This window comes from Equus quagga, chromosome 9, assembly GCF_021613505.1.
Source record: "Equus quagga isolate Etosha38 chromosome 9, UCLA_HA_Equagga_1.0, whole genome shotgun sequence".
NCBI lineage: Eukaryota > Metazoa > Chordata > Mammalia > Perissodactyla > Equidae > Equus > Equus quagga.
In genome coordinates, this window is record NC_060275.1 from 80,128,964 (window position 1) to 80,154,250 (window position 25,287).

General features: G+C 34.7%; 1 protein-coding gene across 1 annotated transcript in view; it reads right to left on the minus strand.

Annotated features, from left to right (window-relative positions):
• DDX4 (DEAD-box helicase 4) overlaps positions 1-25,287 on the minus strand; it is a 74,088-nt gene that overhangs the window by 48,662 nt on the left and 139 nt on the right. Inside the window, exons 2-4 of the mRNA XM_046672138.1 lie at positions 20,421-20,481; positions 4,113-4,190; positions 1,227-1,304 (exon numbers count right to left, since the gene is read on the minus strand). Coding sequence (XP_046528094.1) covers positions 1,227-1,304; positions 4,113-4,190; positions 20,421-20,481 — 217 coding nt within the window. The remainder of the gene's footprint in view (positions 1-1,226; positions 1,305-4,112; positions 4,191-20,420; positions 20,482-25,287) is intronic.

A 25,287-nucleotide genomic window follows, 5' to 3' on the forward strand; every position in this document is an offset into this window, starting at 1 on the left:
CATTTTTTTGTTTACAAAATTAAAAACAATCTTTCATCCAGCCCTGACTTCAAATTTCTCACTTAACAAAACTCTGTGGCTAGATTTACACATCTCTGGAGCACAGAGACATGTCTCTAAAATTAATTTTAAAAGCATCCATCAGCAATATTTCATAAAATCTTAAAATGCTGAGCCTTAATAAAATGATCTTTACTGCAGAGATATTCAGGGACTAATACACCTCAAAATTAAATGTCAATCTACGATGCCTGTCAATCACTATTTAATCAAAATTATAAAATATTAAATATATTAAACTATGGCTGCTGTAATACAGAGACTAATCAATTACTGTTTGACAGATGTTAAATTTATATGCAGAATGTAAACATATCAAGTCACTTAAGATGTCAGGTTCAACAAAATCTAATGTCCCTTCCAGCATAAAACTCCGTGGAAATTTAATACAGAATTAGCATATAAAAAAGTAAGTACCCTAAAGCATCAATATATGATTGTATGACAAAAAAATTTTTCCTTAATCAGATACATAATTTGAAAATAAAGATAATCCCTAAGAAAGGGTATCTTATCACAAAACCTAAGTTTTGAGTTATTTTATTCATTTAAATATTTGCAATCTTTGAAGCTCGTTCAGAAAAGAATTATATTCTACGGTCCTCTACAACTGCCTCTTCCCCGCCATACTTCCCGCCCCAAGAGAGTCAAATTCTGGGTTTCCAAAATGCGTGGGAAAGTCTTCCACCTACAAACTATTGGTCTTGATCGTAAATTCTGCCTAAGTTCTGATCTATAATCTTTAAGGAAAAAAAAGTAATTTCAAAGCTTCTACTGGTTCTTTGCTCAACTAAAGATGGAGACTCAAATTCACCTTCAGGAGCATAAAATGGATCTCTTATGTGGGGGTTGGGGGAAGAGAGTCTTGAGTACAGAAGAAAAAACTGGGGTTCACCTATAGGGTAAAACAATTTGAAGAGATGCTGCAGCAAGTAGCATGGCTATCAAAAAAAAAAACGCTAAATGGAATAGCAGACACATCCAAAGCAGCATAGACTGCTACTCTAAACTATGACTAAGAAAATGAAAGCCTTCTCTTATGATCCTCACAAATTCTCGGGAAAGGCACAAACTTTCTATGCATATTAAAGGGAAATATGAACTCAAAGACTGGAAAACTTGGGGGGGTCACAAGTTTTAACCATAAGATATAATAAGCAGGTTACCTCTGTTTCCAAAACCCTTTCCAGCTCCAAAACTACCCACTGTGGTAGTATTCTCTCTTTTATTAGACTCACCAGCATCTGAAAAAGTTCAGATAGAGTTAAAATTCTTTAACACATAAAATTGTGTCCTCAAAAACTAGGAAGTAAATGAATCTTAGGGGTAAGGGGACTTCCAAGGATGGGGAGAGAGTAGTACAGGAACTTATAAAGATACAATATAAGTTTCTTGTTTTTTAAAAACTCTTAAATTATGATACCAAGATAAAAACATAAATATACTACTGGTGAAATACAGCTTTCCACTAGTTATCTTTCTAGTGACCTTTAATCAAGAAATTCAACTCTCTGATTTCCTGTATATTGAAACCTCACCCTGACAGAGCCAGCTATTTACATTATGTCCTTGTGTGAAAATCATTGCTACAGAAAATTTTATACTCTTGTTTTATTTCATTATTCTATTTATTATGTATTCATTATTCTAGTATTTATATCACTCTCAATCTTTCCACTTTTAAAACTAAAATTAGGAAGGGACTACATAATAAAGGGAAAAAAAAGTATGAATACCACTCCCCATCACTTCCTGATCCCTCCATAGTATTTCCCTGTATTAGCCCTCTTAGCTTTATCACTACACAACTCTGAATACCCAACATTTTAATTCATATCAAGCAACTTCCTATACTTCACACTGTGAAATTCTAAACTTTCGTACCTTCCTACATGATGTTCCCTCACCACGGCATTCCCTGCTTTCCTATTTTGCCTATGAAAATTCTTTTCACTCTTTAAAAGCCCAGTTCAAAGGCCACCTCTTCGGTGAAGTTTTCCTTTAGTCATCTAGTCATAATCCTTGCTGCACAATCCCACAACACACTATGTGTGTCTCTTTCTAGTAATATTTCTTTCCATGTGTTTTTCTACCACTAGATTAAGAATTCTGAGGGCAGAGTTGCTATAGCAATGAGAGCGGTTACTTAAGACAAAAAATTGGAACAAGAGACATCCACAACATCACAAACTGCCACTTTACACTATGACTGGGAAAAATTAAAGCATTATCTTGTTATCCTCATAAATTGTTTTACTTATCTCTGCAGTACCTTAACACAGGGAATCCGTGAAACTCCTAAAGCCACATGCAAAATTGTCTATGAGAAACTATCAGTATTTTTATCAGATTCTAAAGATGTGTGTGATACAAGAAGTTAAGGCCATTTAGACCATACTTCACAGATCATGAAAAGCTAATCAATATTATATTTTAAGCAATTAAGGGTCAATTTCAAAAACATTATTAGCTATGCAAGATAGAAAAAAATCAGACACTGAAACTAATTAAAATGTTAAATGAATTATAAGGGAAAAAAGTTGTACTCATGGGTCTATGAATTTTCAGGATTATATGTAGTATAAAGACAACTTTTTAAAGTATTAACATTCAATAAAGAGTTTTGATGAGAAGTTTAATGTGTATTTCAACCTAAAACATATGGAATTAAAAATTTGTAGTAAGGGGCTGGCCCCGTGGCCGAGTGGTTAAGTTCGCGCGCTCCGCTGCAGGCGGCCCAGTGTTTCGTCGGTTCGAATCCTGGGCGCGGACATGGCACTGCTCGTCAGACCACGCTGAGGCAGCGTCCCACATGCCACAACTAGAAGAACCCACAACGAAGAATACACAACTATGTACCGGGGGGCTTTTGGGGAGAAAAAAAAAAAAAAGGAAAAAATAAAAAAAATCTTTAAAAAAAAAAAAAAAAATTTGTAGTAAAATCTATCTTTAAAAAGCCTTTATTCTACAATGTTTAGAAGTCTGCATCAAAAAGTATCACATAACCTAAACTAGGATTTTAAAATATATCTAAATATTAAAAATTCCCAAGTATAATATTAAGATATTATCTCTAATGTTGGTAGTAACAAATAAAACCCACACTTGAACCTCTTAGCACAACTACAGGGTCCAAATCATCAATATCTCTTAATTAATACGAAAGCTTAAAAAACAAAACATATATGCATATTTAAAGAATTATTTCCATTAGTAGCAGAAACATGTCAAAATATAAAGTTCACATTTGTGTTATTATATCTAAACAAGAAATTAAGTTTTCCAAATAGCAAATGAAACACCACACATCAACCTCTGGTTTCCAATGAATAAATAAAAGATCTAGAAATATCAATAACGTTTTTCAAAGAATAACACCTAATAAATTCAAGAATAAGTGTTATGTATATTTAAACCTACCAATCAGCCCTAGCTTATGGCATCCCATATAGAAAAAAGTGGTCACATGGATAGTTAAATAACTTTACTTTGAATTTCTAATAATATTTTATTGCACTATCAAAAAACAGTGCAGAATATTTTCAGCTTTTTAATATCAAATCTAAAAACGGACTGTAGGCAGCTATTTTGCTATGTCTTTATCTGTCAAATCAAGTGTTGGTTGTTCTAAAAGTAACAATGAAAAATTCTAAGCCTAGGAAAATAACCTCTTAATGCTAATGAGCTAACAGACATGCTTCCTATACTGTCTTTTCTTAAGAAGTACAAAACTTAAAGAAGTCCTTCTCTGAAGCTTTTACATTTCTCTCAAGCCAAGTGTCAGAAATCAATCACCACAAACACATTAAGAAGTACCTCTGTGAAGCAACTATCTTTTTAACCAATCTATCTAATCAATTTAACTATTTCCTACTATCCCAAAAAAATAAAACAGCAAAGACATTTGAAAAAATGATGAACTCATTATCCAAAAAAAATCTACTGTACACTGAGTTATAACAGATTTAGCTTCGCAGCAAACAGCCATAAACGCCCCTATTCATTCCACTATTCAATAGTCGAGAAGATTAAAGAAAGACAAAGATATTTACCTCTGTTTCCCAAACTCCTCCCAGAGGCAAATCCACTTCTCATGAAATGATCTCTTCGAGAAGGTCCACCATCCATTTCTAAAGCAAATAACATTTGAAGCAGTCAAAATAACAACAAATGTCTTAGTGGTATGCAGACTTTAAACCTTTTCAATTTGCCACCCATGTGGCAAAGACGGAATTTTATACAACAAAAAAAAGACCAATAGCCTCGCAGAAAAACAGGCTATGAATAAGAATAGGTAGTTCTTCAAAAGAAAAATAAATGATGACTAAATCTCACTCATAATTAAGGAAAGTGGAAATCAAAAGAAGGAGATAGCTTTTTGCAACCACATGATTGACTGGAAAACAGAACTAAGTTTGCTAATATTTGAGAATAGTTAAGGACGTAGGGAAACACACACAAATCACACACTACACTGAAGCAATAAACTGAATCAATCTTCATCCTAATTTTAAAAGAATATACTTTTTGAAAGTACATTATTGTGAAGTTCTCCTCTGCATATTCTCACATGGTAACACAGATACACATAAAGATGTTTTTATAAGCATTGTCTGTAATAACAAAAAAAAGTGATCAAAGGATAATAGGTATACTATAGCCATCCACAGAATACTGTGCACTTTCACAGAACTATAGCATCCGACATTAAAGAACTGACATTCTTCAACAGAATGTTTAAAAACACTGACCACATGGAAGGCCACAATACAAATCCAACAACAAATTTCAAAAATCAGTATCATATAACCAAAATTCTCTAATCACAATGCAGTCAAATCAGAAGTTAGTAAATTCCAAAAAGATTTGTTTAAAATCATCTTTTATTTGGAAATATGTTTTTAAAACACTTCTATATAACCCATAGCTCAAAGAAAAAAAATTACAATGGAACTTTAAAAATACTTAGGATTAGGGGGCCAGCCCCGTGGCCGAGTGGTTAAGTTTGCCCGCTCTGCTTCAGTGGCTTAGGGTTTCACCAGTTCGGATCCTGGGCAAGGACATGGCACTGCTCATCAGGCCAAGCTGAGGCAGCATCCCACATGCCACAACTAGAAGGACCCACACCTAAAATATACAACTATGTACTGGGGGGATTTGGGGAGAAAAAGCAGGAAACAAAAAAAGACTGGCAACAGTTGTTAGCTCAGGTGCCAATCTTTAAAAAAAAAAAATACTTAGGATTGTATGATAAAAATGTTACTTATCGGTACTTAAATTTTTATATAGTCGCATGCCACATGACGTTTCAGTCAATGACAGACTGGATATAGGATAGTGGTCCCATAGGATTAGTACCATAGAGCCTAGGTGTAAAGTAGGCTGTACCATCTATGTTTGTGTAAGTTCACTCTGATGTTAGCACTACCATGAAATCGCCTAAAGACACATTTCTCAGAGCATATCCCCTTTGTTAAGTGACACATGACTGTACTAGAAAATAAGGACTCAAAACTAACAAGCTTAACAGCCATCTCAACTAGTAAGAATCTAAAAAAAAATAAATAAGCTACACAAAAGTAAAGGAAGAAAAAAAACTAAGAGCAGAAATTAATAAAATAGGAAACAAACATATAACAGAGTAGATCAACAAAGTCAAAAATTGGTTAGGAGACCAATAAAGACTCATCAGAGTGACAAATCACCAGAAGACTGATAGGAAAGACTGGAGGGAAAAAACAGAGAAAGGACACAAATGAATAGTAATAGGAATTTTTTAAAAAAAGGAAAAGGAAATAACCTCAGAAACAATGGGAGTTGCTGTTCAATGGGTATAAAGTTTCAGTTATGCAAGATGAAAAAGTTCTAGAGTTCTACTGTACAATAGTGTGCTTGTAGATAATAGTACTGTACTGTACACATAAAAGGTTGTATGAGGATAGATCTCATGTTACGTGCTTTTTATCACAATAAAAAATAAAAATTACCATGAACAACTTTACACTACTAAATTTAAAACTTAGAAGAAAAGTTCTGAGAAAATTAACTCACCAAAACTGACTCAAAAAGCAATAAAAACTAAATTATCCTATAGAAATTTAATCAGTACTTAAATCTCTGCATTATGCCTAGATATAGTTTTACAGGCGAGTTCTACACTCTAAAGAACATTCCAATGTTGTACAATTCTTCCAAAAATAAGAAGAGGAATTATTCCCCAACCTATTCCACAAGGCTCCAGGGGAGCAAAATTTGCCAACCCACAGTGCATCTCTTTGGCATGAGGATTATTTTAGGCTGATTATTTTTAAGAAAAAGAGAACTTGGAAAGTTTTTCTTTTTACCTCCCTCTTAACTACCTTAAATAATTTAGACAAAGGGCCTGCTCCAGGAAAAGAGCTCTAACTAGAGATAACTACAAAGAATATGAGCTAGGTGTGGTAAACTGGGGGAAACTTAGCACGGCCTGCTTGTTCAAAGTTCTCTGTCCCATTGTCTCTGCATGGCAGAATCAACATCTGTTTACCAAACATTCGCTCTTCCCATCTTTCTGTAAACTGTCTTCCTCACCTTTGAAGTCTCAGACTCCTACCCCCTTTTCTCTTTACCTCTAGATAGCATATAAGCTTCAACTGCCTGACTACCTGTGGGTCTCATATTCTTTTGGAATTCCCATACATATGTAATTAGTTTTTCTCCTGTTAATCTGTCTTACATCAATTTGATTATTTGACCAGCCAAAGAACCAAGAAGGGCAGATAGAAAATTTCTCCTCCCTTACAAGGCCAACATAAGTTTGATATGACAAGGATAGAAGAAAATTATAAACCTCCCTTACTCATAAGTAGATTCAAAATCCCAAAAACAAATATTAGCAAACCAAACTCAACAGTAACCTGAATACATACAACATTATGACCAAGTTGGGCTTATTCCAGCACGCAAGGGTATTTTAACATCAGAACATCTAACAAAGATAATTAACAACACTAACAGATTTTAAAAAACTAATTATCTCCATAGATAAAGTATATGATATAATTCCACATCATTCATGACTTCAAAACATACTTAACTAGAAAAAGAAGGGATGTTCATGGCAGCTTTGTCCATGACAGCAAAAAAGGAAACAAATGTGCATCCAGAAGAGAAAAAAATTATGTGGTACAGTCACACAACAGAGTATTACATACACTATGTTCTATATTATATAGTATTATACATCTTATGTATATGTGGCATATTCACACAACAGAGTATGATTATAAATGAACTACAACTGACAACATGGATAAACCTTAGAAACAATATTGACTGAAAAACTCAAATCGCAGAACTAAGACTATATAGTAAGGTACCATTCTTGCAAAACTCAAAGAAACAAACTTAAATATAGTGTTTGGGAAGACACACACATGCAATAGAGTTTTTTGAAAAGAGGAAGGGAATGAAACAATGCAGGATGAGGACTGAACAGGACAGAATCGGAAAAGAGAACATAAACTATGTAACAGTACTAGTAATGTTCTTAAAATGGGTGGTGGTTCAAAACATTTATATTAAGCTTTACAATTTACATATGTGACGTTTTTAATACAGTAGGTATTTCCTTTTATGAAAAGCTCTTCAATAAAAGTTCTACAATAAAGTCACAGGTAATACATTATTCCTTAAATTCTTAACTCTCACTAGTTGCTACATATTTAACAGGGCAAAAGAAATAAAACTTCCAATAATAAAATATGCTGAAAAATATTTAAGTCACATATCCCTCCTTCTATATGTTCCTCCTCTTGATAAATTCTGGCACCACAATTCATACCAGTTTCCTTCTCTCTTGACAAGGCTAGACAATTCATCAAGTAACCTAAAGCTGCTGAATTCCAGGCTGCAGTAACTAGGTTAAATTCAAATGCTCTCAGATCATGGAAAACTCAAAGCCAACTTAAGAAAATCTATTCACAGGGCCAGCCTCATGGTGTAGCAGTTAAGTTCATATGCTTCGGCAGCCTGGGGTTTACAGGGTCGGAGGCCAGGCACAAACCTACACACCACTCATCAACCCTTGCTGTGGCAGCGTCTCACATACAAAATAGAGGAAGACTGGCACAGACGTTAGCTCACTGACAATCTTCCTCAAGCAAAAAGAAGACTGGCAACAGATGTTAGCTCAGGGCCAGTCTTCCTCACCAAAATAAATAAATAAATAATTTTTTAAAAAATCTATTCAAAATCTAATTGCTCCAACATTCAAGGGATTCCACAAGAAGTACCAGTTTCATTATCACTGAGTAGCCTAGCTTTTGGCAATGAGTTAAGAGGAAAGAGAAGGTAACATTACAAGGACAAGGACATTCCAGGCAAAGACTCAGCCAGAAAAATTAACAATTCTCCAAACACTAGTTTCTAATGTTTGCCAGGCTTTACCCAAATACACAGGATAAGAATAGCTATGCCTTAGCTGGCTCAAATTTTAAAGCTATTCTGTGTAATACAATAGTCCCTAGCCACATGCAGCTTTTTAAATTCAAAATTAAATAGAATTAAAAATTCAGTTCCTCAGTTGCAGTAGTCACATTTCAAGTGCTCAACAATCAAATACAGTGCAACTAGAGACTATTTCCATTGTTGCAGAAAGTTCTAATGAACAGGACTGGTCTAAGATTGGTAGCTCCCAAGCTGTGAAACAAAGACATCAACAGAAACGAGAATAGCGTGCTCATTCATATTTCCATCCTGAATCAACATATAAAGCAGACTTTAGCATAGTGGTATTCAAATACAGAAGAAAGTAACTTATGTATAAGAATAGGTAGGCTCTTGAGAGTCAACAGGAATTGTTTTAGGCTCAAGAAACAGCCTAAAACATCCTTCATTCCATTAAGTTAAGTTTCTGTATAGGCTTCCCAAGACTTCCTCTATCTTTCAGCATTTATACCATTTAGCCACTACTGATTTTTTTCCTCCTTCATCTCCTATAATTTTACGTAACTCTTCATCTGACTCATTTTGCACTTAAGATCCACGAGATTTATGTCCATTTGGTTTTCCTATGGTATCTACAGCCACACTTGTCCCCATTTCTATGACAAAAATGCAACTACCAAGACAGAAGGCCAAAAATTAAAATTACCATACAAATAAGGGGGGGGATGATTTTATAATAATAGCATGGAATTTTATATTCTGAAACCTCACTCATATCAAGCAAATTTAATTAAATTTGTGCTAGCTATATTTTACTACCAGTAAAGAAAGGTCACTTACAGAACGTAAAGGCTTTCTGAGAAATGCAGCTCCTTAACTAGAATGCCTATGATATCGTATCACACAAACCTTAATCATGCTTGGAATTTAGGAAAAAACCTGATATGGTTATATTCTTATACAGCTTCATCCATTTTAATAAATTGTCAACTATGTCTGGAGAGAAAAGCAAATTCTCACTATATTTAAAGTTTCTTTCCCCAACAATTGTGGGACTGTTTCGTCAAATAAAATAGAAAAATTATAGTGGATATAATTAAACAATGCAAGGCACTGTCTCCAATAAAAGCATTTTACACTGGTATACAGCTTTATACTTTACAAAAGGACTTTCATATACATTACCTCATTTGATCATATCCTTATAATAACCCTATTAGGAGGCAGGGTAGGTGTTGCTGAGTTTGTTAGTTTTTAGAAGAGATTAAACTAAGTGAAAATCCCAAAATAACAGAACCTCTAACGGGTAAGCTCAGAATGCAGGGTTTCCATCCCCAAACTGTGCTAAATTATATTCATTCCAAAAACAATTTAAAAGATCGGAACTAGTAGGAAACATGGAAAAAATAACATACAAAAGAAAAGTTAAGATTCAACTAGTCAATGATAGTCGTAGATTAAGTAAAATTAGTTGACAACTAAAACAAGTGGTCAAATTCAAGACAGCTAATTGTTATCAGATGTAAACGAGAAAATTCTCATTTATTGAGTGCCAAGAGGTACCAGGCACTACATTAGGTCCTTATGCATATTAACTAGGTTATTTAACCCTCATAAACTTATGAGGTTTATTCTCATTTTATTTTTTTTTTGAGGAAGATTAGCCCAGAGCTAACTGCTGCTGATCCTCCTCTTTTTGCTGAGGAAGACTGGCCCTGAGCTAATATCCGTGTCCATCTTCCTCTACTTTATATGTGGGATGCCTACCACAGCATGACTTGCCAAGCGGTGCCATGTCCACAATGGGGATCTGAACCGGCAAACCCCGGGCCACCGAAGCAGAATGTACACACTGAACTGCTGTGCCATGGGGCCGGCCCCTATTCTCATTTTAAAAACAAGAAAATAAACAGTTTAGAGAAGCTAGGCAACTTTGCCAAGGTTATTCAGCCAGTATGAAGACTGGACTTCAATTTGAACCCAGTTATCAGATTTAAAAGCCTACTTATTGGGCCAGCCCCGTGGCCCAGTGGTTAAGTTCACACACTCTGCTTCAGTGGCCCAGGGTTTCACCGGTTTGGATCCTGGGCACGCACATGGCACCACTCATCAAGCCATGCTGAGGTGGCATCCCACATGCCACAACTAGAAGGACCCACAACTAAAAATATACAACTATGTACCAGGGGCTTTGGGGAGGGAGAGGAAAAATAAAATCTTTAAAAATAAATAAATAAGCCTACTTATTGAAGTCCTATACACATTCTCTACAGCAGATATAGCAGAAGCACCTTGCCATCTCCAGATGGTAAATCAGATGACAAAGTTATAAATAAGTTTGAAAAAGATCCCACTTTGTCATTCAAATTTAGTAAGTAAAACATAGGACAAATACAATTATTTTTAAGAATTACAGGAACCAGTATGCAAGATTTTTAAAACTCTCGAGGTGAAGTCTAAAAATTATGGTCTAAAATATGCATTAAGTAAGAATTAACCCATCTTGCCATCTTTGCTATTAGCATCCAATAAACATGAAATATGTAATTAGTTTCTTTACATTTAAATTTTTTAGTAGTTTTAAACCTCACAGTAGTTTCAGGGATTACTGCTCTCACTTTCACGAATGTAATGATATGCTGTCAGTGAACTCTATCAGGTCAATCTCCATCATAATAAATACACAGCAACAAAAATATCAATAAAGAATTGAATAATACTAATAAATGAAGGAGTATAGCTACTTTTCTTGAATGCTCTGAAACCTGTCAGACAAACCAAAGGAAATAAAAATAAACTGCATTTAAAATGAACTTAAGTTAATGAAAGCAATCCCCAAGAACTGACCACAAAGAATATCTCCTACATACAGTCACATTTGGAACAGATCCAGGAAGAAGTACCAGATTTTGAACAAGAACTTAAAAAAAAGAAATCCAAAGAACCAAAAGCTATAAGACTTCAATTTGAGCTCTAATCCTCTATAATCTTCCAACCTTCCTCCAGAGTGATCTGCTTAACCCAAGGTAAGGAAGAATAAGGGAGGATGAGAAAAGAGTTAGCAGCAAAGACTTCTGAAACAACCTATCAGTACTTAGGACTACCAGCTGTCCTGACTTTAATCCCCTTCATTATTTCAAGTGGCTGAAAGATTGAATATTTATAAATCATCAACATCCAGTCTTCCAACTAGAGAACATATAATTACAACAGTAGTGTGCATAGAAATTGCCTGGGGATCTTGTTAAAATGTAGCTTCTGATACAGTAGTTCTGGGTGGAGCATGAGACTCTGCATTTCTAAGAAGTTTCCAGGCAATGTCAACGCTATTGGTCTGCCAACCACATTCTGACTAGTAAGATTCTTATATCCACCAAAAGATATGTACTGGAAAACATTCATAATAGAAAAATACTGGAAACTACACAAATGTCTATCTATATAATTTATTGTATATCCAAATAGTGGAATACTACATATCCATGAATAATCTACAACTACTTCTAGCAATAGGGAGAAAAACTTGAACACAAGAGAACATAATGTATAATTCTATTTCATATGATTGCTATTTATAGGGAAAGCTGATCCATGCTGTTAGCAATCAGAATAGTGTCTTGAAGGAAGACATAAGGTTTCTACAGTTCTGCTAATGCTGTTTCTTAATCTGGATGCTGGTTACAAGGGCATATTCAGCTTGTCAAAATCCAGTGAGCTGTACATTTGTGATGTGTATCTTACTCTATTAAAAATATTGAATGTGGGTGTACACTATGTTTAAGGAAAAAAAAAAAAGCAGCAGCAGAAAAACCTGGCCTGGCCTAGACATTTCTGTGGACCAATTCGACTAAACCTGTAATAAACAGGTAATCTCCACGTTCCAGAGCTTATTTTTTAAAAAGATGAAAAGCTTGAAACCAAAATCAAAAGGGGATATGAGAAAAGAAAACTACAGGCCAACCTTAGATTGATTCAAAAGTGCTAAATAAAACATCTAATTTCATCCAATAGTGCAATAAAAAAGCTATGTAGGGCTTATCCTAGGAATACAAAATTAGTTCAAGTTAAAAAAAATCCATTTATTTCACCACATTAACAGATTTAAAGGAGAAAAACAAGAGAAATCGGTAATTTCCAAAAAGGTATTTGCTAACATTCAACTGCCATTACTGAACAAAACTAACATTCAAGCAGAAATGGAAAGAAACTTCCTTGGCATGATTTAAAAAAAAAACAACTAACAGAAGCCTAAAGCAAACATATTTTAATCATAAAAATTTTGAAGGATTCCCCTTGAAATGAGGAAAAACCTAAATGCTTGTTATTTCTACTCCTATTCAATGAACAGATTTTATCCAGTACTTTAAGACAAAAAAAGAAAACAAAAAGAAGTTACCATATGCAGAAAAAACTGGATCTCTATTTCACACCATATTCAAAAGGATGGATTCAACTATACACTTAAAAATAGTTAAGATGGGGAAATTTACTCAACTTGATAAAGAATATCCACAAAAAACCTAGAGCTAACATATTTAATAGTAAGAAACTCAAAATTTTCCCACTAAGATCAGGTATAAAGCAAGGATGTGCCCTCTCATCACTCCTTTTCAAAATCATACTGGAAGTTCCAGCTAATGTAATAAGCCAAGAAAAGGAAATAAAAAGTAGACAAACTGAGAAGGAAGACATAAAACTATCTTTCTTCACAAATGACATCATCATTTATATAGAAAATCCAAAAGAACTGACCAAAAAACTCCTGGAACTAATATGCAATTACAGAAAGTTTGCAGAATACAAGGTTAATACACAAAAGTCAACTGCTTGCCTATATACCAGCAATGAACAAGTAGAATTTGAAATTAAAAACACGTTACCATTTATATTAGCATAGTTGAAATAGCTGAGTATAAATCTAACAACATATATAGATGATCCAAATGAGGAAAACTATAAAACTCTGATGAAGGAAATCAAAAAACTAAATAAATGGAGAGATATTCCACATTAATGGCTAGGAAGACTCAATATTGTTAAGATGTCAGTTCTTCCCAACTTGACCTATAGATTTAATATACAATCCCAATCAAAATCCCAGCAAGTTATTTTGTGGATATCCACAAACTGATTCTAAAGTTTACATGGAGAGGCAAAAGACCCAGAATAATCAACACAATACTGACGGAAGAGAACAAAATTTGAGGACTGACCCTACCCAACTTCAAGACTTACTCTAAAGCTATAGTAATCAAGACAGTGTGGTACTGGCAAAAGAACAGATGAATAGATCAACGGAACAGAATAGAGAGACTAGAAATAGACTCTTATGGTCAACTAATCTTTGACAAAGTAGCAAAGGCAATACAACAGAATGAAGACAATCTTTTCAACAAATGGTGCTGGGACAACTGGACGTGAAAAAAAATGAATCTAGAGGAGACCTTACATCCTTCACAAAAATTAACTCAAAATGGATCAGAGACCTAAATGTAAATGCGAAACTATAAAACTCCTAGAAGGTAACATAGGAGAAAAACTAGATGACCTTGGGTATGATGACTTTTTAGATAAAACATCAAAGGCACCATCCATGAAAGACTTAACTGATAAGCTGGACTTCGTGAAAATTAAACATTTCTGCTTTGCAAAAGACAACATAAAGAGAATGAAAAGATACAGAGAGGGGGGGAAAAATCTGCAAAAGATATCTGATAAAGGACAAAATACACAAAAATCTATTAAAATTCAACAATAAGAAAACAAACCCCATTAAAAAAGAGGTCAAAGACCTTAATAGACATCTCATCAAAGAAGATATACAGACAGCAAATAAGCACAAGAAAAGATGTTTCAACTATGACATCAGAGAAATGCAAATTAAAACAATGAGATACCACTACATACCTATTAGAATGGCCAAAATCTGTAACACTGACAACACTAAATGCTGGCAAGGATGTGAAGCAACAAGAACTGTCATTTATTACTGGTGGGAATGCAAAACGGTACAGACACTTTGGAAGATGGTTTGGTAGTTTCTTACAAAACTAAACATACTCTTATCCTACCATCCAGCAATCATGCTCTTTCGTATTTACCCAAAGGAGTTGAAAACTTATATCCACACAAAAACCTGCACATGTATGTTTACAGCAGTTTTATTCAGAATTGCCAAAACTTGGATGCAACCAAGATGTCCATGAGTAGGTGAATAAATAAAAACAAAAACTGTGGTATATCCAGACAATGGAATATTATTCAGCACTAAAAAGAAATGCACTATCAAGCCATAAAAAGACATGGAGGAACTTTAAATGCATATTACTACGTGAAAGAAGCCAACCTGAAAAGGCTACACACTGTATGATTCCAACTATATGATGTTCTGGAAAAGGCAGAACTATGGAGACAGTAAGAAAATCAATGGTTGTTAGAAGCTGAAGGAGTAGGGAGGGATGAGTGAGCAGAGCAAAGAGGATGTTTAGGGCAGTGAAAATACTCTGTATGATACTACAACAATGGATATATGTCATTATACATTTGTGCAAACCCATAGAATGTACAACACCACGAGTGAACCATAATGTAAACTACGGACTTTGGGTGATGATGTGCAATGTAGGTTCATCAATTATAACAAATGTACCACTCCACTGGGGGATGTTGATAGTGTGGGAGGCTGTGCATATGTGGGAACACGGGATATTAGGGAAATCTCTATACTTCCCCTTCAATTTTGCTGTGAACCTAAAACTACTCAAAAGAATAAAGTCTTAACAAAATATCTTAAAATTTTAACAAATGATTAAGATGGTAAATTTTATGTTTATTTTACCATGATTTAAATTAAAGAAAAAAAAAACTCCACTATAACTGCTGAAGACTCAAGGACCACATTGACCAGAAAAGTCCTAATGTCAGATTCTCTTTTGTGAGTCCTGTATGCACATTGATACTGCATACGCTATATGGCATTCAAATAAACATGGTGACAATGAATTTTTTTTAAAAAAGACAGATTAAGATGATTAAAAGCTAAATGTAAAAGGTAAAACTCTAAAGATAACTTAGATGGTTACTTTTTGACACAGAGGTAGGGAAGAGCTTCTTAACAAACTGCAAAAGCAAACCGGAAAGCAAAAATTCATTTGACTTCAGAATTAAAAGCTTTGATCAGTAAGGCATATCATAGACAAAGTTGACAGATAACAGAACAAAAGGAGATATTCAACAATGTCTAAATCAGAAAACAGCATAAAATCTAGAATGTAAGAAGAATGCCTGCCAATCAATAAGAGAAAGAGAGTAAGCCCAACAGAAAAATGGACTAAAAATATGAACAGGCAACTTACAGAAATGGAAACCCAAAAGAATAACAAGCATATGAAGAGACAGTTAAGCTCACAAGTAATCAGATAAATATATGTTAAAACAATGAGATTTTACTTTATATACTCAAGAGACTGGTTAAAATTAAAAGACTGAATAATGTCAATGGGGATATAAGACCCCTCATGTCCTACTGATGGGAGTATAGACTGGTATGGCTATTCTAGAAAGCAATTATTAAATATTTAGTCAAATTAAATACACGTACACCCCATGATCCTATAATTCCTCTTCTGAATCTACTACCCAAAGAAATTCTCACTCTGGCCCACAAAGGGATATGTACAAGAATGCTCATCCTTGTGGTGGTAGAGGGAAATAGGTAATCTCAGCGTCCATCACGGGGGTAGAGAATTAGATAAAACTTGGTGATAAAGTGTATGAAATACTATGCAGTAGTTAGAAAAGATGAAATCAATCATCACTTAGGAATATATCTTGAACATAGTGGTGGGTGTTGGGGGGAAATACACGCACACAAAAAAATATGCACATGAAATAACATGTTTTAAAACACATAAAAAAGAATGGCTCATTCAGGGAATGAGAGAGATTAGAAGTCCCTGACACTTCCCTCTCACAAATACTTGCTCTAAGAAGAATTCAAATCATTCAAAAATAAACAAGAAATAAGCAAAGGCAGCACAGGATGTGTACAATACTACAGTGAGGAAAGGGAGGGAAGGAAGGACGAAACAGGAAAATGAAACAGAAAACAGTTTAAAAAACTTAAACACTCTAGACAAAGACTAGATGATTCCTCTCTAGGGAAACTGCTCTCCCCTTAAAACAGCCCAGGCCTAGGCCAATCAGTAGAGCTCATGAGTCAACAAGTTGTATCCACGCATAAGAGTTAAGTTTCCAATTAGTATTTTAATGTTCCACTCTTATAACACCAAAAGGCGGGCAAGGATCACTAGACTTTTTAAGAAAGCCACCTACATAAAAGACACAGACTAAAACAAATACAGGAAAAAAAACATTCTAAGAAACAATAAAGGGAATAGAAATAACCTTTAAATGAAATTACAATAATCCTCAGAGAAAAAATAACACAAGAAAATGTCTCAGAAATGAAGGATATGAATTTCAGATTTAACAGGCCAACTAAGTGTCTTGTACATAAATAAAAAGCCCCACATCAAGGTACATAATCATAAAATTTTCAGAATACAGAAAACAAAATAAGATCCTAAAAGCTTTAGAAGAGTTTTAAAAAACTGTCATAAACAAAGGCCACGGACTCATTGTCAAACTTCTCAATAGCATCACTAGAATTTCATATACAATGAAGCAACATGAAGTTTGGGGGGGGAATTATTTCCAACCTAAAATTTCACTCAAACTATTAATCAAGCAGGAAGGTAAAGACACTTGCAGTATCTCAAATCTTAAAAAGCTGCAGGAAAACGGGCTCCACTGAACATGGGGGTGGGGGGTCAAGAGAGAAAAAACACGGGATCCAGGGAAAATGAAATGTGATACAGGAAAGAGATGAAGGGTAATTCTTGCGATGAGAGCTTAGAGAGCAGTGAGTCTATATTGGAGTAGATGGAGGCATCAAAGATGAGGCTTTTATAAAATGAAACTAATAGGGGCTGGCCCACGTGGCTGAGTAGTTAAGTTCGCACACTCCACTGCAGGCGGCCCAGTGTTTCGTTGGTTCGAATCCTGGGTGCGGACATGGCACTGCTCATCAAACCATGCTGAGGCAGCATCCCACATACCACAAATAGAAGGACCCACAACGGAAAATATACAACTATGTACCAGAAGGGCTTTGGGGAGAAAAAGGAAAAAATAAAATCTTTAAAAAAAAAAAATGAAACTGATAGATTACTGTATGTGTTACAAACTATGAATATAGATAGTGTGATGGATATTTGTGGTTAGAAAGATGTATTATAAACTAAAATATAGATAGGAATGTATATCCGTGCTTCTGATAGAGGGTTTGGGAGTGAACTGGCAATAGAAACACAGAAGATAAAGTAAATAAAACAAGGTAATGATTAACTCTAGTAGAAACAAAACAGGAGTTGAATAATAAAGGAAATGTAACCATAATATACTGCATGGCTCAAATGTGAATGATATATACACAGCCATGATGATATAAAAACTGAATATATATTTTTAAGCAAAAAATGTGATAACTATTAGGAGAGTGGGAAGGGAAGAAGTGTAGTAGGGTGTACAGAGGGAAAAGGAGGAGCTAAATATTCATGTTCCATACTAGAAAGCCAAATGATGAGTAAGAAAGGGGACTAAATATTTTCAGTTATAAGCTGTGAAGTTACTAGTATTTGACATTGTAAACCCAGGTAATGTGAATTTTTTTCACTGATTTTTGGAAAGCATTAGATTATATCAGTTGACTTAGAAGGGTTTCCATGACTAACATTAAGTAAAAGCAAGATGCAGTATAACAGGATTCCATCTTTGTGAAATAAACAACGAAAATAAACATATCTAAATACAATTTTAAGATCATGAAAAGGGTATGAAAGATAAGGGCAGGTATGCAAAGGAAAAGTAGGACAGGTAATTATGATAGAAAGGAATATATATATATATATATATATATATATATATAATATGCCAGTGGAATATAATTACATATGTGGGAATATATACAGCGACCTGAAAAAATCAGAGTCAACAGAGTGTCAATGGTGGCTAAATCTGGAGCCAAGATTTCAGATCATTTTCTTTCTTTCATTTTACTTCTGTATTTAAGGATTTTTTCCACAATAAGCAAATTTAGGTATTGGCTTAGTATACATTCATTAGCCTTGTATATATTTCTGTAACAAGAAAATTTTCATGAAAAAAAATTTTTAATCAAAAAAGAGCTACGAAAGTGCTTACTATCCAGAAGAAGACAAGCAGGCAATCTTGTATTTTTCATTACCTGATTTCATCTCATTAGCCTTTGCCTTAAGAGATCTAGTGCTAAGAAAAGTCCTAGCTTTTAGTTGGTGGTTATTTCAATCTAGCTTCTTGAAGATTTCACCACAAAACAATGTTATGCTTTAATATACTATAAACCTAAACTTGCATTCCTTTACAAAAATTGGTTTTTGACACCTCAAAGAACAAGGTCTCCCCTGAGTACACAATGATCTACACAAACAGACATATTAAGAAGTACAGATTACCTTTACCCATTTGTCTTTTTCGAATATTTCAAGTACACAGGCATGCATGAGGTTCACATGGTAGAAGCAAAATCAGCCTTTTGCTGGGGTTTCAGCAGGTAGCAATTTCATGAACTTTGGAGAATCTGAATATTCTATATTAAACCACTGCATTTAAATGTTCAAGAAAGACAAATCCACCTTGACAACAGGAAAAGCAAAAGTTTTCTAAACTTAACTTCTATCAACATAATTACTTCGAACTTAAGGTAAACACGGGAATTAAATTTGCTTTAACCTGATGAACTCTTTCAAACTCTCCTTCCCATTCTAGCAATTACCTTTCCACAGGTTTTTGCACTTTAATACAGGCCTCAGTGAGCCAGCAGCTCCCTTGACTATAAAATGTTTTACCTCATCCACTAATTTTTGCTGACAGAAATGATGAAACTACCTGGTGCCACCAGGAGCTTTCTCTCACACTAAAGACTTAAAAGTAGTAGTTACTCAAATTCGTAGAGACTCATGATAAATTCATAGTAACTCAAATTCATAGAAAGTAGAATGGTGGTTGCCAGGAGCTGGAGAGAGAAGGAAACAGGTAGTTACTGTTTAATGGGTATTAACGTTCAGTTTGGGAAGATGAAAAAGTTCTGGAGGTGAATGGTAGCGAATACCACTTAAAAATCATTAAAAGCGTAAATTTTATGTTACATGTATTTTACCACAATAAAAATAATTGAAAAAAATATAGTAGAAATAGCATTTCAGCCTACTTCGGACTTCAAGAAAATGAAAGAGTACTACCCTGAGTTTAACTTCCTAGGCCAGGTCCTACCGCTTCCACCCATCTTCCCATCTACTTCAACTCTATAAAACATTTAGGCAACCCAGCCAGAAACAAGTGGTCAGGGAAAAACAGCAGCTCCCTTATCTTGATTTGCTTCTCTTGCCCTCCTAGGACCCTTCCTAAATTAATTTTCAGATCTCAAAGAAACTCATATCATCTTGATGGTTTGTTTTAAATAACTGTTACCCTGACAGGTCACCACAACTGTAAGCTGCTCAACAGCCTTACAATCCAATCTCCTACTCCCGTATGTCAGGAACCCTGACAATTCCATAGCAGCCTGAAAGCCAAACATGCAACTTCCACATTGGGCAAAGATTTTACAGCAAACCCACTAAATCAAATAATACAGTCTATATAGCACTACACTCTCACCTCTCTCCCTTCCTCTAGCTAGAAGTGGCCCCCATCCCAAAATATCCACAGCAGGACGAATTCTCACTAGGAAATTTAAAAATCACTCTCTACAAGATGTCTGCTAGTCTGCTCCTCATTCACTAGATGAAGCCCTTAACCTAAAAAGGGTTTCACCTTTTTGCCTTAACACCTACCTGATGATGAAGCAGGAGTCCTGTTAAAAGTGTCTCCATTTGCTCCAGAAGAATACCTATCCTGTAAGAAGGAAAAAAAGACTAGTTTTCTACTTTGAATAAGAATGTGTCATCTATTTCACAAATATTTAAAAATGTTAATAACTGGGCCTTGTTCAAAACAATTGTAGAATGTAAGATTTTCTGGGTCACTAGACATTCCTTTATTAATTATTCCAAAACATCTTCGCTCTAACATGGTATGCATATTAATATATCACTTAAAACGGTGGTCAGTAAACTACAGCCATGACCCAAACCTGGTGGGCCACCTGCTTTTGTAAATAAAGTTTTATTGGAACACAGCCACCCTCAAGTCATCTAGGTATGTCTATGGCTACTTTCACTACAAACAGCAAAGTTGCAACAGATACCATAAGGCCTGCAAAGTCTAAAATATTTACTTTCTGGCCTTCTGTGAAAAGAGTTTGCTGACACCTTACTTAAAATAAAAGTTTAGCCTACTCACACACTTGAAAAGTATAATCAAATACTATCACTATATAAATAAAATCTGACCAAAGTAATACATGAACAAATCAACGTCTGACAATATACAATTTACAGAATTCAGTATCTTACAGTACACTTATCAATACCGTACAAAGCACAGAAGAATAGTGCATAACCGTTTCTACAGTAAAGTACTACAGAAATTTATTTTTTAAACTTCAAATGTGTTTATATAAAGTGAAACAAATTAACATGTTCACATGTTTTAAAAAGGAACTCACTCTAAAGAAAACCTCACTTATTTACTATAAACTATGTATCTATTCAGTCACGTGTAGCTTAATGACAGGGCTAAATTCTGAGAAATAACGCATTAGGCAATTCCGTCATTGTAGGAACAACATGGAGTGTACTGACACAAACCTAAATGGGATAGCCTACTACACACCTAGGTTATATGGTACTACGCTTATGGGACCACGGTTGTATATGCGGTCTGTTGTTGATGGAAACATCATTATGCGGCACACGACTGTATATGTATCTTGCAGGTTCACTACAAATCCAATAAAGTGGTGTATGTCAGCTATAGAGTCCAAATATTCACGGTTAATTTCAATCAAACTTGTCACAGAAATAGGTGAAGACTGTCTTTGATGCTCACAAATACTGACTGTCCCGTTTTCCCTACTTTAGTCTCAAAAAAAAATGTATTCACCATCAATGCATATACATTACATTTGCAATGGTATGACTGTTGGACTCAGAAAAATAACTATGTTATAAAATCAATAACTTTCAAAGTAATTTTGGAACTTTCCAACATTCCTCAGGGTATCCTTGGGTTAACAACAACTTGAGTTAACTTTTTTCTCACTTCTAACTCCTAAGGTGTCCTTATCATCATTAATCCACTTTTATGTCCTCTCACATAAGCTTCCTATACTTGGGGCAACCTTTCAGAACAGAGCTCTGAAATGTTTTCAAATGAAAATCAGAATTCAAAAATTCAAAAAGGAAAGGTGATCTAAAAGTTACAGACAATACCTTAACTTACTGCAAACAGTCACAGTATTCCTTCAAATAAGTTCCTTTAAATAAATCCAAAGCTGGAGGGAGTGCATCAAGGTAGATATTTCAGGTAACACTTATTTTCTAAAATTTCTTTCACAACAGACACTAAATTTAAAAACTACTTTTATAAAGCTCAAAAGTCATCTGATTATTTTTCTGAGTTATTAAGAACAGAAAGACAATGGTATCCTTGAAATGCCTTGGGCTTCTAACAGTAAAAAGTTCCAACTTATGATTACCACAGACATTAACATAAACAAGAAGAGTGATCCAGTTTTCCCTACTTAAAGTGAAACCCTGAAACTTTTTTCTCTTTTCCAGTGGCCTAAGTGTTATTGGGCGAATAGAGTCCCAAAAAAGGCTGGTTTTGTAAGTGTTACAAAGCTGATAAAAGGTAATGAAACACTCTGGCACTAAAGAACTGAAAAACTATTATTATTAGACAATCTTCAGGCTGTGGAATTTAATATCCCATATATATGGAACTTACAAATTCCAAGGCAAATTTTGAAATAAGACATCAAAAAATTCTTTCAACCGAATTTCATCATAAAAAATTCTTAACCTCTTCCATTACCTTTTAAAAATAAATTAACTTCATATTCCCTTCCAGCAAATGGACCACTTCTCTGTCCTCTTTAAAACAAAATCTCTTGTCTACAGTTGCTGTCTCTACTTTCTCATATTCCATTCTTCCCTTAAGCCACTCCAGTCTAGCCTCCATCCTTACCTCTGCACTGAAAATGCTTTTAAATAAGGAAAATATATAATAAAATAACTACTTTTATGTTTTATCCTACCAGAGCTCTCAGTAGCATTTGAAATGACAGACTATTCCTTCCTCTTTATAACATTCTCATCTTGTCTTAAGGAACACACACTCCCCTGGTTTCCTCTTGCCCCACTAGCCACTCCCTCCTCAATCTCCTTTGCCGGCTCCTCCTCTACTGGACCTCTAAAGGTAGAGTGTCCAGAGCTCATGGCAGAGCCCTTTAAGTGTGTCTTACTCTATCCGACCTTATCCAATCTCATAGCTTTAAATCCCATTAATATACATATAATACCCAAATTTCTATCTATAGCCCTGATCCCTCTTCTTAAGCAACAAATTCATATAACCCACTGACTGGCATCCTTACTTGTTTTCACAGGCATCTCAAATTGAACACAGCAAACAGAGAACTCCTGATTTTTTTTTTCCTTCCAAACTTGTTCATTATCTATATATTCCCCATCAGTAAATGGCACCATCATCCATCTAGTCGCCTAAATTAAAAACCTAGCCATCACCCTTGATTCCTCTTTTACTACCCACATCCAGTCCTATCAACTCTATGTACACAACTATCTCCAGGGTTCTCTCCCTCTCCTTTTCCCTTTCCTTCTTGGATTTCATTTTCTACCACTCTTGTCTTATCTCACTGTGCTTTAGCCAAACTAGATATAGTAGGCTAAATAATGGCCATCCAAAGAGATCAAGCCCTAATCCCTGAACCATGTAAATCTTATCTTATTTGGAAAAAGAATTCTTGCAGATATAATTAAGGATTTTGAGAGGAGGAGATCACCCTGGATTATCTGGGTGGGCCTTAAATGTCACCACAAGTGTCCTTATAAGAGAGAGGCAAAGGGAGTTAACACCAACACACAGAGGAGGCCATGTGAAGACAGAGCAGAGAGATCCAACCATGAGCCAAGGAATGCCTATAGCCACCAGAAGATGGAAGAGGCATGGATTCTCGTAAAGCCTAGAGGAGGACAGCCTTGCTGACACCTTGATTCCTAACTCCTGGCCTCCAGAACTGTGAGAGAATAAATTTCTGTTGCTTTAAATCATCCAGTTTGTGGTAATTTGTTACAGCAGCCATAGGAAACTAATACGTTGTACTTCTTCCTGTTCCCTTAATACCCCAAATTTGCTCCCTCCTCAGGACCTTTGCACATGATGTCTTGTTGAGACTCCTTCATGTCTCAGGGAAGCTTTCCTCTCCACCTGATCTAAAACCTTCCCACCCTAGTCATTACAACAAATCTACTGAGAACCAAGGAAAAAAAGAACCATAAAATATCGTTTGACCAAGTAATTCCATTTTTGAAAAAAATATTCTCAAATTAAAATAAAGAATAAGCTGTATATATTCATGACAATAGAGTGAAAAGCTAACATCTTAAATTCCCACCAACAGAAAATCAATTATATATGATAGATCTATTCCATGAAATATTACGTAACCATAAGAAAGTACTTTTACATAGTAATATGGAATAGTTAGTGAAGAGTGCAAAAGCTGGAAACAAAAATTACTATTAAGTACTATCATTACATTCTATATAAAAATATGTTTGGGAAAAACAGAAGAAAATTTGCCAAAAATTTAACAGGAGTGTTTGTGCTAGTGAGCAAGATTGTTAGGTGACTTTTCTCCTCTTTTCCCAATGTTGTTACAATATTTTTATGATGGGAAGAGGACTATAAAAAGCTAGCATACAAAATCGTTAATTCTAAAATAAGTTCCAAAACAAGAAACACGATAAATTCAGATTAATATCTTGGGTATTTTAATGTAAACTTTACATACAGATCAAATCCAATTAAGACAAAGGATTACATATTTTATACTTTTGTTTGAAATAACTTCCACTAAGACACCACTTGAAATCAGAAAGTGTGTGTCAGAATTGACTAACAAACACTAACGGAAAATTCTAAAGAAAAAAAATCAACTTTTGGAAACATTTTCAAGTAGGTAACACTTACGCAAAAACAATCCCTTAAAATACAGTATCTTCTAAGTAGAGTCTGTTAACTCTTTTTTGAGTCAATTTTCAAGTCAAAACTGAAACCCAAAAACCTACTGAAGGATGACTCTTTCTGAATCTCAGTGTAACTCCCCAAATTCCATTAAAGAAAAAAATCTGATGACTCATACATTTGAAGATGAAACTGATAATATCATATGAATCAGCATAAAGTATTTATCTTGAGAGCCCTCCCTGTATAAAACTAATTTTAAGAATTCAAAATGTCACCCAGAACCAAATTATATTAGTTTTCTATACAACTGTCTCTCAGGGACATTCAACCACATCTGTACAAGCCTGCTTTCACCCACAATAAGTCCTAAGCCACTGAGACTCCAATTAAGTTAATACTACTACTATATGTTAGTTTTTAATTATCAAATTACCTCAGACTATTTTAATCTATTTGAGGCTTAGCATGCCCCATAAAATAGTTAATAACAGTCACATGGAGATAAGCTGAGCATACTGAAACAGACTACAATTTAGAACTTTCCCA